At 40.5% G+C, this 15416-nt stretch overlaps 1 protein-coding gene across 2 annotated transcripts in view; it reads left to right on the top strand.

Annotated features, from left to right (window-relative positions):
* The window catches only part of osbpl6 (oxysterol binding protein-like 6), a 64066-nt gene that overhangs the window by 3365 nt on the left and 45285 nt on the right, over window positions 1-15416 (top strand). For both annotated transcript variants that reach the window (XM_061234270.1, XM_061234269.1), the window contains exon 2: window positions 14480-14719. In XM_061234270.1, the coding sequence (XP_061090254.1) occupies window positions 14570-14719 (150 nt within the window). In that variant the 5' untranslated portion in view covers window positions 14480-14569. The remainder of the gene's footprint in view (window positions 1-14479; window positions 14720-15416) is intronic.

Raw genomic sequence — 15416 nt, 5'->3', positions numbered from 1 at the left:
ATTGCTAATGCAAATATTTAATCAGCCAATCATGTGGCAGCAACTAAATACATGAAAGCTTGCAGACATAGTCAGGAGGCTTAGCTGGTTCAAGACCAAATGCCATGGAACAACATAGGCTACCTGTAGATATAGTTGCCTGCTAATACACAACTTTAAGTGGAAAAAAAGGAAGTCACGTGTTTTTTTTTCGTTTGGTTTAAAGAAATCTGGTTGCTCATTTGCCTGGAAATGTAACAAGCAACCAGTTTTTCCACACTAGCTTGCGCTTTAATTTTACAATTGATTTAGATATTAACTCCCAGCCAAGGTCCGCAATCGCAAAATCCTATCCAGTTATTTGACACTTGAAGTATCATTTCTCATTGTAATTTCCCCCTTAAAAGCCATCTCATGTTTTCTTTTTTTGTTTCATTTTGTTTCAAAGGTAATAAAAATTAAAGTGACGTTTCTGATTCCAATCAGATCTATGAGCTGCGGTGTTTGCATGTGCTTCTCATCTATGCTGTACTGAGCTTGCAGTACAGCTGTTTTCATTTCCCATCTGTCAACATGTTACAGTCTATGTCGCCGTTGTAAGGGAGGTCACAAAGCTATGAAAGCTATTTACTTTTGGTACTAGTTATTGACCAGTAATATGAACTTGTGTTCTTTGGTTTAACGTTATCATTTATTCTTTTGAGAGTATAAAATGTGTGACATTTCAAGTGGATAATCAAGATGATACCTTTGTTGAGCAGTTGACCAACATACTGTACAGAAATAATTTAATGTAGAAACCTAATGAATGTAAGTGCTTCCATACAGGTGTGCTGCATGATACAGTTACGCAAATTATCATCCTGCCATGCTCTGTGGCCTGTATAAAAATGCTGAGCTGGCCCAGATGACCTTGATTTTTGATCAAGATGGCAAGAGATGGCACAGTGACTTTGAAAGAGGGTTAGTTTTTGGGGCATGGATTGCAGGAGCTTCAGTCACAACGACTGCTCAGTGTTTCAATAGGAACTGTGACTAAAGTGACATCTGGATTCAGATTTATGGGAAAGATGTCAGTAAATATGGTTGAAAAGTGTGGTTGAAAGTGCACATTTAATGGCCTTGATGTTTGTGCATTACAGTGATATGTGAGGGGAAAAAAGAAGAGCAACTCTTCCTTAGGTGACTGAGAATGTCAATGCACGACGTCTCAGACTGTGTCAGCAATAACTACATAGAGAGGGATGTTATTGCAGGGTTGTAGTTTATAAACCCATCCTTTGGAACATTATTAACAACAAAGAGAGCACTGGTGAGCTCAGTAACTGCAAAGGGGCGGGTAGGCTAAGGAAGACCTCTACAGTTGATGACTGAAGACTTTTCACCAGCAGCCATACCATCCGGCAATCTGCTCCTGCCAAATGGCTGAAGATAAGCAGGTTTGGGTTTGGTTAGTAACTTTGATGTGAGACCTCCTGGGAAAACTAAGTTGCTGCTGGATGTTGGTCAAATAAATCCCAATGCCCCAGTGCTGTGATGTGGACACTGCTGTAGGAGATGACTCCTTTCAGATGAGACGTCAAACAGAGGTTCTGACTCACTGTAGTCATTAAAGATCCCATGACACTCTTTGCTTAGAGTAGGGGGTTCGCCAGCATCCTGACTAAATTCCCAACCTGCCACCTGATCATCTCCTGATTCATGGGCAATAAATTGTTCTCTCCCTCTCCTCAGCTGGTTTGTGGTGGGCAAAATGGCTGCAGTTGCATGACCCAGTTGGGTGCACATGGTGGTTGTTGTGGTGAGTTTCCCCTCATCACAGTAAAGCCCTTTCAGTCACCGGCTAGTGAGAAAAGCACGATGTGAATGCAAGGAATTAATTAATAATTCATCACAATTAGGAAGAAAAACCCGCAAATACCTGTCTGACAGATCAGAAACACTGTTAAGGAGGCCGGCATGGATTTGACACTGGCTCCTGTCCACAGAAGACCTACAGAGGCTACACTGCAAGATGCAAACCACATAGTTAACTGCAAAAATAGGATGGTCAGGTTACAAAAAGTACCTTAAACAGCCTGCATAGTTATGGGAAAAGGTCTTGTCGACAGATGAGATTGAGATTGAGTTGTATCAGAGTGATCGCAGGAGCAAACTTTGGAGGCTAAAGTGAACCGCCCAAGAACCAAAGCACCCCTCCTCACCTGTGAAACACAGTGGTAGTGATGTTATAGTTTCGGCATGGCTGTTGCAGGTGCTGGCTCACTGGCCTTCATTGATAATATAACTGCTGATAGCAGCAGCAGAAGGAATTCTGAAGTGTACAGAAGCATCTTACCTGCTAAAGTTCAAGCAAATGCCTTTCTTTCTTTTTAATGATGTTTCAAACCGTTTGCCGTTTATTTGGCTTACCAATGTATATGACTGTATGTCTCTTATTTCTCAGCCTCATGATCGCTTCGTTGTCTTTCATTGGCACAACTCTTGTTGACAAATGGCAATGATAGACTTCAAAGGAAATGAAAAGGCAAGAATCAAGACTAGACCCTGAAAGCTTGACCTGCACTAAGGTAGCAATCAAATGTGACTAATCTGTAACAGCTGAGAAGCAATCTGTCCAATTACATTTGGTCCCCTGAAATGGGGGGGACAATGTATAAAAAAGACATATAATTCCTTCACGGATCACTCGATATGGATGTACATCAAATTAAAGGTGGTCCTCTGCACTTTAACCTCATATTCATAGTTTCATTTCTAATCGATGTGCTTGCGTACAGAGCCACAATAACAGGAATGATACCACTGTTCAAATACTTTATACGGTTTGCACTGTACAGTATTTGAACAGTGAAACAATTGGGTGCTCACAATTGGGAGTCCCTTCTATTTCAGGGGACCAAAAGTAATTGGACAGTTGGCTGCTCAGCTGTTTCTTAGCCAACTGTGTGTAGTTCATGCAAGCAGAAGCTAACAGAGTCTAGAGTTGATTCTATGTATCAGTTGGGTGTGTCAAAATAAACTATTTGATACATTATAATGAAGCGAGAAAAAACTAGTGAGCTAAGCAAGGCTGCAAGACCACCAAGGACCACTGTAGTACATGACCGAATACTTTCAATTGTGATGAAAACTCTTTCTTTCTTAGCAACACCTAGCAACCACCTTAGCAACCACCTAGCAACACCTTAGCAACCACCTACCAAACACTAGCCTTGGCAGTAGTAGCAATAGTCCACCAATTCTCTTTAGGAAAAACATTATTAATCTGCTCAAGCGACATTGGCTCAGGTAAGAGCAGTTGTCTGGCAATCGGAGGGTTGCCGGTTCGATCCCCCGCCCAGGCTGTGTCTAAGTGTCCCTGAGCAAGACACCTAACCCCTAAATGCTCCTGACAAGCTGGTTGGTGCTTTGCATGGCAGCCAATCGCCATTGGCGTGTGAGTGTGTGTATGAATGGGTGAATGAGAAGCATGGATAAAAGCGCTATATAAATGCCAACCATTTACCATTTGCCTGTAAAATAGCAATTATCCAATGCATGACCCTTTTCATTAACATTATGTGGAGATGGAACACAATCTTTGGGCTAGTTTTCAGATGTTTTTATTTTTCTATAACATGAATGCTAGGGCAGTTTATTCCTCCCGAGATGTCTACTCATCAATTCGTTTTTTTTTTTCTTTTCTTTTTTCTTGTCATCTTTTTTTCTCCCCACTATGGAGGTTTTTTTTAAAATTATTATTTTGTATTTTATTAAAAAATATTTACCTCTGTCTTCCTTGCTATTTGGGGGCTCAGGGCTGGTGGTCTTTTCTCCACCTACAGCCAAGTCTTGGGCTTGTGGTAGAGGCAACCAGATTGTCAGCCAAAATTGCCTGGTAGTTGGTGGAATCCATGCTTTTTGTGTTCACTGATTGCAAGCAGTTAGCTGCTCGTTTTTCCAGAAGCTCAGGAAACATAAGACTGCTTTGTTAAGACAGGTGCTCTGCTAAGGTTCTGAAGGATGGGAGTTGTGGTCATACACTCTGAGGTCATTGTTTTGAAGGCTGTGTCTTGTTACCACACTAATTAGGAAACCTGGCTCCTTGCATGTGCAAATTGGATTTTAATCCACTTTGTCTTTGAAACGCTGACAGGGCTTCGGAACGGGCCGGAACAGATTGGGTACCCATGACTTTCTGTCCACAATGCTGACCTATGACTCCACTAGTTTTTTTTTTTTTTTTATAGAAATGGATATAAGTGATTCTTTTTCAGATAAAACAGGATAGAATTTGTATAAGGCGCTTGATTGCATTGATCTTGTATAGTCTTGGCTTGATTGTGTTATCACAGATTCTCAGGAAATAATTGTTTATGTCTCTTTTTTCACGTATGTACTGTTTAATTTACAGTGGATTATAGTGGATTCTCCTTGGAATTTTGGTCAAATCTTTCTTTGGTAATCCACTGGTTACCACAATCTCAGATTTTTTTTACCTTGCTAATGTTCAGTGGAGGTGTTTTTGTTGATATGTTTGAACAAGGCTGGGTTTTGAGGACTGCATGCCCCCTTGTAAATAAGCTGTTAAAATCTTATGGAGCAACCATTCCATGCATTCTCTACTTCAGTACAGAAACACACTTTATCTGAAGTGCAGCTTGTGATTTCTCTCATTTAGATTCCTCAAGGGTGTTGTTGTGGATTACTTTCTCCAGAAGAATGGCATGTACAGAATGCCTTTCAAATATTGGGTTTTCTCACATGCTTTAGCTCATAAGTGGTGGTAAACCGAGTGGTAGAATAATAATGCAGGACAACTGTGTTTGAAAACGCAATTATAGGTGAGAACTGCTGAGATATCACTATTGCAGACACAGGAGACATCAGTGTTGCCACAGAGATCTGACTGCAGCATTGTTGCAGATGCATGCATATGCATTGACATCCCTGATGTTTGAGAGAAATGACTTGGGGCTAGTTCTTGGTGTGCTTGACCAATTTTGAGAGTTATTGGCAGCTGTGGGATTGGAAAGGGGTTCAATTTTGGTATGATTTAGAAAGTAAAAAATGCATGGTGGCTGTGCTTAAAGTCTGACTCCAAGTCTAAACCAAAAAAAAAAAAAAAAAAACATGATAGGGGAAGACAATGGTGACCGTATAATAGTGTATATATAAAGAACGCTAAACTACATATTTCAAATGTGGCCCTTATTTTAAGGTCATCCCTGTCTTTCAGAATCGAATTCAGAGAAGAATATAGGCTGTTTTTGTGTAAGGCTGAGATTTGGTGTCATCTCTGGAAACGAGAAAACCTGGGCGCACAACAACATCCTGACACCCAGGAAACAACCAGGAAAAGCATCTCATTTTTAGAACAGGACAGTCCCAGAACATGCTTATGAAACACTAATACACATGAACAGAACACATTTATTGCTTGGCTCCTATGTTAAATTTAATTATTTTTGTAAGCAAGTGATCAGAGGCCCGTAGGAGGGTCTAGATTATGTAAAAGAAGGTGCCCTCAATTTGTTTACTTAGAAAGACACAATCTTTGAATGCAAATTCAGGTGTCGCTAAAGATGCCTCACTCTGTTTTTAGAAACAAGCACTGAAAACAAGTGGCTAAGGGTGAAATTTGCTTTAGATTCTACTGGAATACACAGCTTTTGTACAGGTAAGTACAAAATAGAACTGGGACAGAGTGTCCTCTTTCTTTATTTCCTCGCTTCTGCTCACATGGTTCGACAAGAAAGAAATGCCGGGAGAGTGCAAAGGTGGGGGTAGCTAGGACCTGCATCTTTAAAGGCCTCACACAGTTGCTTTCTGCTGAGTCATAGAGAGGGGGTATTGCATGTGTATTAACATGAGCTCTACATAACAAGTCTAGAAAGTATAGGCTCCACTGCAGGTACTGTTGGTATTGGTTAACTCGATTCAGCTGATCCAGTGCCTGCTAGTACCAGTTCTAGACTGCTCTAATTGCAGGGCCAGGGTAACTTTTTATTCAGGCAGTGTATGCCATACCATTTAACAAGCTTTTTCATCCTCGGTATACTACAGTGTGTATTATAGTGTATTACAGTGATACATTTTTTGTTGTTTTGGCTTTGTTCTCCAGCAGATTACATTTTAAATGAAGGAATGAATAAGTGGTTATAGTGCTCACCGTCATCTCTAGTTTAAGGGTATTTAGATATCTCAATACAATTTCTATGCTTGGGGGCCTGGCACTCTTTACGGTGTGCATTGCTTGTGTCAAAGTACAGCGACAAAAACAGTGATCGTATCAGTTTGCACAAGGGATGTGCACAGTTGATTAGACTAAGCAGGAGACAATCCTCATGGATTGTTAGCTACTTAGCTATTTTCAGTGGTAGAACCATCCAATGCAAACATATTGAGACTGCAAGTTTCTCTGTTCTGGTGCTTATCCCTGGGGTTTCTGTTTGGGCAAGCACCAAGTTGGCAGTTCAGCATTAATGAGAAGTTATTCCCTGAATTGTACTTATGTCATGAGTTTACAATAGCTACTGTACTGTATTACAAGACATGCAAAGACAACAGACAACTGTCAGCTTGTTATAATATGAGTAATGTGTCTAATGTTGTTTATTATGAAGATAATTACTTTGAGGACACAATATGATCTATATGATCAGTGGTCTGATGTAGTAAGCCATCTAATAATAATAATAATAATAATAATAATAATAATAATCTGAATGAAAACTTTTTTTCAGAGCAGTATTATGGAAATCTCAATTGATACTCTGAAAGCAGACATATTTGTTTCAGAGTACGTCTTCCGGTTTTCCCCTGCATTAATGCTAAAGACATGAGTCTCAAAAATCGAATCCAAAATTCAAAAGTTCATTTTTGGGTGCCCCCCCCCCGACCTGATGATTTGTCATGGAACGATGGACCACAGACAGAGTGCCGGTTCTTTCAGCAGGTGCTTCCCACTGATACACATGTCTCAAAATGTTGCAACGTAAAGGTGCTTTACCAATGAATTGCCTGCTAAATGGAGGGCCAGCCATTTTAGTGAATACCTTTCCTTTTATGCATTCCTGTGGAAATGATATTCACATCTTGTATTGTAGCCTGCAGCAAAGGCTGTGTCATGTTTATAGAAGTGTACTTCTCAGTTTCCTGTCCTTTAGAACAAATCCTACCATTCTCTGTAACCGTCCACTGGATCTTCCCCCCCACTTCAGTTACATGGTATTTTGAACCAGCCCAGAAATTGCTGTTCATAATTGCAGTTATTAATCTCCTCAAGTTATCCTTCCATTAACCTTTGGGAAGACATGGAGAGCTGATGACTCACCAGTGGTTTGGATAGGTTTTTTTCCTCTTGCAGTAAATCAATGACTGAGAATTTCAGGAACAGTCTTTGCACTGCAATAGTTAAGCCTGCAGCCCCCTCAGGTTTAGCTCTCAACATGGAGAAATTACTGTGTTGCCCCCAAAACACAAATGCCTGCATGTTTTTGTGTATTGGCATCACTATTACCTTTATGGCTGCAAAGTAAGCCAAAAATAAGTGGCTTGTTATCACTGCACTTATTTTGTCCTTGGTATTACACCTTTGGTACATAATGTTGTCCCAGGTTAGTGTAATTGTCTGATGGTTTAATAGAACACTTTCATGTTGACGGCTTTGGAGTGGTTTACAGTTTCATCATTTTTGTACTGTAACACAATTTCTACAAACTGTTCCTTCCCAACACTGAGCATAGGTCTGAAAATCATTTTAATGACTTGTTTGAAAAATATTTTAAAGAACTGTAAGGCGCCACCGTAGCTTGTACCATAGCTTGACCAACAGCTGTTGAAATTGGTTAACATTGTTTAACATGTGGGCATTACCTAAATAAAAGAAAAACACCAATATTTTGGGAAATATACAGTCGCCTCCAAAAGTATTGGAACAGGCCAATCCTTTTGTTTTTGCTATACACTGAATAGGTATATTTGGGGCTGAAATAAAAAGATGAACACGAGACAAAAGTTCAGAATGTCAGCTTTTATTTCCTGGTATTTAGACCTAGATGTGTTAAACTACATAGAACATAGCACCTTTGGTATCAGACCACCCAATTTTTAGGTGAGCAAAAGTATTGGAACAGAGAGTATCTTAAGTAGATGAAAGTAAATAACACTTAATATTTGGTAGCATATCCCTTGCTTGCAATAACTGCATCAAGCCTATGATCCATTGACATCAACAAACTGTTGTATTCTTCTTTCGTGATGCTTTTCCAGGCTTTTACTACCACCTCTTTCAGTTGTTGATTGTTTCGGAGGGTTTTTTCCCTTCAATCTCCTCTTCAGGAGGTGAAATGCATGCTCAATTGGGTTACGGTCTGGTGATTGACTTGGCCAGTCTAAAACCTTCCACTTTTTCTCCCTAATTAAGTTCTTTGTTGTGTTGGCAGTGTGTTTTTGACCATTGTCTTGCTGCATGATGAAGTTCCTCCCAACTAATTTGGATGCATTTTTAGGTTTTCGTAGACTTCTGAATTTATCCTGCTGCTACCATCATGAGCTACATCATCAATAAAGATTAGTGAGCCCACTCCAGAAACAGCCATGACACTTCCTCCACCGTGCTTCACCGATGAGCTGTTTTGGATCATGTTGGCCTTTCCATCACTTTAGTAGAGGTTAATCTTGGTCTCATCAGTCCATAAAATGTTGTTCCAGGACTTTTTTTTGTGGCTCATCTTCACTTCGCCTTCCGATTCTTACCACTGATGAGTGTTTTGTATCTTGTGGTATAGCCTCTATATTGCTGGTCTCTAAGTCTTCTTTGAACAGTTGATTGAGATACCTGCGCTCCTCAACTGCTGTTGTTTTCCTTGTTTGACCTGTTTGATGTCTGTTCCTCACTATGCCAGTGATTTCTTTCTTTTTAAGGACATTCCAGGTTGTGGTACAAGCTAACCCCAATGGTTGTGCAATGGCTTTGATCGATTTCCCCTCTTTTCTAAGTTTCACAATGGCTTGCTTTTCTCCCAAAGACAGCTCTCTGATATTCATGTTGGTTTATCTTTTCTAACACAAATTCAGTCGGCAAAACCCAAGGCTAAAACCAAGAGTAGACATTCTCTTTTTATTGTTACTATTTTTGTTTAACCAATCAATCTAACAGGACACATCTGTGCAACAAGAAACACCTGTCAGTCACATGTTCCAATTCCAATTTTGCTCACCTAAATATTGGGTGGCCTGATACAAAGTATGATATCTTCTGAGTTGTTTAACAAATCCTAGATAAAAATACTGGGAAATACTGTCATCTCATGTACATATTTGGACCTCAAATTCAATTGTCTTCAGTGTAAAAACAAAGGAATGTACCTTTCCAATACTTTTGGAGGGGACTTTATTTCTTATTTCCCCAGGCTACAGTGTATATTCACTTTTCCGATAGCATTTTCAGTCTTTTTTTCTGATCTGAGAGAAAAGGTAACAGGCTAATCATTGTTTCATTGCCAGGGGCAGAGCTCTTTGGGTGAACTTTAACAGAAATTCACAAATGTATTGTATAGTTCTAATGTATCCACTTTTTTTTCATCATTTCTGAGCCAGTCATGTCAGCCAGTCATTCCAAAGGCGACTTACATTGCCTGATCCTACAATTCACATTGACCAGCTCCATAACACACAGTGGACTATCAGAGGCAAATGGCCCTGTTTCAGCTCAACAGAGCAGGACAGCTGGCACGTGGCACTTTTGAATTGAGAAAGGTGAAGGTCAAAAAGGAAAACAAAAAAGCCTAATTAGACTGATTCAGCCAGACAATTGCCGTGTTTGTCAAAGAAGCCTGCAAAGTTTAGATAAATGCTCCATTCCTCTTTGTAAACTGTTGTGAGATCACAATCTCGTGCCCTGCAATGGGTGGATGAATGTAATTTGGGAACCACTCAGTTCTTCCTCAGTTGTACAGTGGCCTGCGACCCCATTCTTAAAGGCTTAAAACAAGCCATACTTACATTTGCAGTTGTACCACGTGCCTGTTCCTTCCCACCACAACTATGGAGAAATACTGTATCTTCTTCGTACCACCTTTCCTGTCAGAGGATGTGCTGCAGTATCAGTATGGACAGCGCAGTGTGCCTTCCCATGATACTGCAGTTCGTCTACCAGCGCACTGATATTTCAGACACCCAGCTGTGGAGCTCATCAGTCATAAAACGGGGAATAAACAATGTTCTACTGAGATACCATGGAGATACCATGGAGATACCATGGAGATACCATGGAGATGGAATGAACAGTTAATTTGCCTAAAACTACTTAATAGTCTTACATTTTACTGGGCAATACTGAAGTGTCCACCTGGTGCAAGTGCAGTAACACTTCCTGATGTGGACCCAGTAATGCTGTTGGGATTTAACTATAATCCAGGTTACTAATTGGTCCATAGCTCAAACTCCTCTTTGGAACTATTTTAATATCAAAACACAGTCAAGTTAAAAGAATGGGTTATATCAAAAATAATTGATCATACTTGGTTAACTTTAATGGTTGGTAGACACAAAATAGATGCTTGTTTACATAGTTTAAGGAATATAAAAAACAACAACCTCAACCTTGATGGGAGTGATTTAATTGTCTTTGTCATGTGATAAGGTAGGTTCACCAGTTTTGAGTGTGCTACATTTGGTTGCTTCTCTGTCTAACTGTCTGGGCACACTGTATGGAAGCTAGGGGTGTGAACGATTAAACGCATAAATGGTTAACTGAGACGGAGTTGTAAATGTTTACAGAAAATTACTAAACGATATCCGATTCTTTTTTTCTGGAGCTGAACCCTCAGGTTAAAATAAATGTGCTTTTACCACCAGTGACAAAACACACAAATTGATCAGACACTGATCAGGCTGTTCACATTCTAGTAATTGACAAGCTAGTTCTAGCAAGCAATCTTTGGCTATTTCAGCGGGTGCATATTATACTTATCTTTAAATGTGTAGCTGTGGTTCACTTCACGGAGGTGCTTATTCGTTGACACATGAATTCAAAATACAGGCAAGCGTACGTAGCTTTCATTACATACAAAATAAATCATTAGACAAATGTTGCATGCAACATTACTAATTTACGAGTAAAAAATTAAAACTATAATTGCGTTTGCTTGTAACCACTATTCACAATTTTATTAAATCCACCAACTTTCCAACTAATTTTTAATCTACTTAATAGTGCAAGACTGGGCTGCCTACATTGACATTATGTGTAAAACTGCATAACTAATGATGCCCATGTGGTGGTGAGGGAAGTGAAAGGAATTAAATACAATGTAGATAATGCAGGCTGTACAGTCACACTCAATACAAGGAGTAGTATATCATGAGTTGTGTCATAATAGACATTGCTGCTTCCCATATGAATGACACACAGTGTGCTCATGGTCACGCTTGGTAGGATTTCATTTTTCAGTTTGGTGAGAGCTTGAGTTCTCAGAATAAGACTGATTGTTTCCCTTCCCTGTTGATATCTTGTGTAATTTATTACTTAGGAATGAAAGAATGCAGAGGAAATTACATTTCCAGTTTAAGGTAAAACACTTTGTGAATTTTTCAAGTGCAGTACTGAAAACACAGCATAAAATACAGTGCCTGTAGTATTTTCCACCTTTTTTTTTGGAGCCCACCAACTGGGGCGCTGAGAAGTCAACTGTCCAATTACTTTTGGTACTATGTATAAAGGGGGATGTAATTCCTTGACTGATCAATACTCATGTGAATATCCTCAAATTAAAGGTGACAGTCTGCACTTCAAATCAAATCCAATGTGCTGGTGCACAGAGGCAAAAGAGCAGAAATTGTGCCACTGCCCAAATACTTATGGACTGCACTGTATATGATGGCTCTGGTCCCATGTAATATTTAAAACAACTTTAGAATATTAACTGTTGGAAGCATGGCAGCATGTTGTAACGTGTGCTGTAAGATGCAATTAATTACAAAAATGTAGGACACATTTCTAAGGTTATCACTTTCTGACCTCACCCTTTTAGATTTGATCACATTTTTAAATGCATGTTACCCTATATTTGTCTTAGAATGACATTTGATTAACCAGTATGACCAACCATTCAGGAGACAGGGGACCTGAAAGTCGACCCATATTGGACCCCCCACCCTACCTAAAGACACATATCTTCTTTAAAAATAAACATAACAGTATTCTTCTCTTATCGGCAGGCTTACAAACAAGTTTATTGGTCCAAAATTAATAAATATGCAAATTAGGTGATTTATTTGTCCTTAAAGCTTCATTTGCAAAAAACCTTTTTCATTTTATATATATGTTATAGGGTAGACCCTTCTTTACATCTCCTGAAGTTTTCATGTTGTGCCCGCTATCAGTTGAGCAACAGCAGATTTCTGAGAAGGGATAAGTCAGTCTAACCAATGAAGCCAAAAGATTTTGCCATGTTTTGACTCTATGGAAAAATGAAAGCACCATTTTTGTATTTTTATCCAGTTGTATTTTTATTACTTCGTATTATTTGCAGGTGAAGCTGTCCACACTGTATTTCTTTGGTCAGTTAATGGGCTAGTTGGTTGGTCCAACCACAGCCACACCTTTTAGCTACATAAGCAAGGCACCAACAGACAGTATTTTGAGTTTTCCATCAAAGTTCCATCCTGTGAAAAGTTTTGCATTTGTTTCATCTTTATTGTTCAGAGTTTTATGGGGTTTTTTATGCTGGTGTGATAATGGAGGATGAATAATTAATGTGTCTGAGTGCTGTGCATCTGGGCTTTCTTAGGTGTGTGTGGAGGAAAGGAATGATTGGAGGGAAGACCTTCATTACATAAAATAAGTAATGAATAAGAATTGGCACCGTAAACCAGTATGATTTTCTTGTCTCTAAGGAGGGCAGTGTCCATGGCCTTCTTACAAATGTACGGCAGTGCATTACGTGCACATAAATGTGATAGACATGGCCTGCCTACATGTAAATGGTAAATGGACTACATAATTATTTAAAACATACCAATTTCTCTTCAATAATATACTTGTTTTATATTTTTGTATATGTTGCTATGTATTATCCATAATTAATTATCAATAAATATATTAATAAATTATCGAATGTGTCAATAATATATAAAACGCATAAAACGTGTTCTCAAAGGCCAACCATAGTTCTATTCCTGGTTTGCAGTAATGAAAAGATTTTCAGGAATGTAGAATTGCCGGCCTTTCGCACCAGATCAGCTGATCAGATGGATTCATTTGCAGCTCTGAAACAGAGAGCTGATGCGTTTTTTTAAAAACTGTGAAATTTTAAAGGCCTCTTACACGGTCTGGCAATTCAGCTGGTCTCACTTCAGTTAAAGTTGACAACAGGGACATGAATGTGGGGAAATTCAGATTTTACTGTGGGGTTCAGCTCCCAAGAAATTACAGAAACATCCGGGCCACTGATTGCTGTGTAGAGACAAAAAACACTGAGGAGTTGTACAGATAGAGAATTGCTGACCTACGTGAAGGTCTTGGTGGAGCATCACTCATATTTCTGCTGCAATACTGATCTGTCTTTGTACAGATTTGATGATCCATGAAAATTATAGCACGTTAGTCTGAGATGCTTACAGCTGTGGATTCTATCGTGAACAAGTGCTAGGTGCAAGACGTGATGAATTTTCAATCGATTTTCAGTGGTGAGTTTCATAGAGCGGTATGTTTTGTCTCTGTATTTGCCTCAACAAGGAGGTAATTATATACACACTATAAGCCAGTTTAGCTAATTTCTGCCCATTTGGTTGCTATCAATTTTTAGATTAGTGTTGTTATACGATGATTAGATGATGGCAAATGATTTCCATTTTTATGGGTGTGCTGCAGTCTAAAAGAGCATGGAAAATGTTTGCTTAAACATAAGTTGAGCCTTTGAGAAATGTTCATTGGGACCTCTGTATCTCATTTTTTGGATAAGAACAAGGTCAAAAAAAATGCAGGCATGTGGATCGCACGTAATCAGCAAGATGGCTGGGGTACAGTCCACTGTTTTACAGGGTCTTACTGAGGGAGAGGTGTGGTAGGTGTTAACTGTGTTAGTCTGAATAATTTGTATATGCAACCATACTTAAAAGCCCATTCACCAACACATTTTAATAAGGAAAAAGAAAAACTGGGCCTCGAACTTGCATTCTAAAATTACTTGTTGAAATGAATGGCTGCTGGCACCTATGCCACTTCCAGGCTGTTGAATCTTTTAGCAGAGTGTCTTTCGGAAGAGGTCCAAATGGATCTCCTCTAGCCCGGCTGGTAACAATAGGCCAAACGCCGACCGATTCAGTTTCAAGCCGTTCTTGTCATTAATACAGGCCCACGTGTTGCTAAGTTCTCTTCCCTGATAAACACCCTGTCGGTCCTGCGTGGCCCCTCGACTGGCTAACGGGCGGTTCTGCATCTTGACAGTGGAAAGGAAGCAAAAGCTGACGTCACTTCCTGCCCCCCGCCCCCCCCCCCCTGTCGTTGCAGTTGAGAAGTGCGAGAGAGGGAGGGTGTCCGCGTCCCATAATGCCGTTTAACTGAGAGACCCGGAGCCACCGAGGGAGGAGCCCAGCAGCCATGTCGCACCACCACCACCAGCAGCAGCGGGGTCCGCAGAGCCGAGCCATGAGCGCCGAGGAGCGGAGCAGCACGCCTGTCCACAAGACCTCCACGGCCACGCACAAGAGCGCCTCCTCGTCCTCCTCCTCGCAGAGGGACAGCCGACAGGTGAGGGTGGCCGAGGAGCTCCGTCACGCGGCGGGGGGGCGGGGGGTGGAGAATCGGGTTCCTTAGCATCGCCCGCTGCCAGCGGCTCAACGTTTCCATTGGCAGGGTCAGGTGCTCTTTCATGGAGGGCCGTGAGCCCAGGAGGCACAGCGTCTGAAACCAAAGACTTGGGGCTTGTTCCATTTGCTTATTTTTCATGGTCGCGTGTAAGAATTATTTATCGTTTTTGTCTGAATAATTCTTATTTGCAAGAATTTGTATGTGCTGCTTTAACTCTTGCCTGTGTATTATAACAAGGAATGAAGACTTAAACACTATTACGTTATTATAAGTCCTCATTCCTCCTTATAATACAGTTTTTTATGCTAATGCTGATTCTGTGCGTCAGACTGAGACACAGCCGTACCGTCTTCAGTACGGCAGAGACTACGAGCATCCGCACTCCGTGGTGACATCACCGCTTTTCACAGCTCTTTCTGATGTGCAGATAAGTAACAGGGTGGACTGTGTGGGTGGTGTATTGTCAGTAGCCATAGGAGATCTCTGGCACCCAGGACCTTTCCTGTGGGAGGGCTGGCCCTAAAGGGAGATGCTGCTTGGGACTGGCTCGCTCATGCGTCTCCCTGAGCCTCAGTGTATGCTGCGAGGATCTCAGAGGCTTCATAATGTTACTCACAATTTTGTGACGTTTCCTGGC

Source organism: Conger conger, chromosome 3 (genome assembly GCF_963514075.1).
Source record: "Conger conger chromosome 3, fConCon1.1, whole genome shotgun sequence".
NCBI classification, from domain to species: Eukaryota; Metazoa; Chordata; class Actinopteri; order Anguilliformes; family Congridae; genus Conger; species Conger conger.
This window is presented reverse-complemented; position numbering and strand designations above follow the sequence as displayed.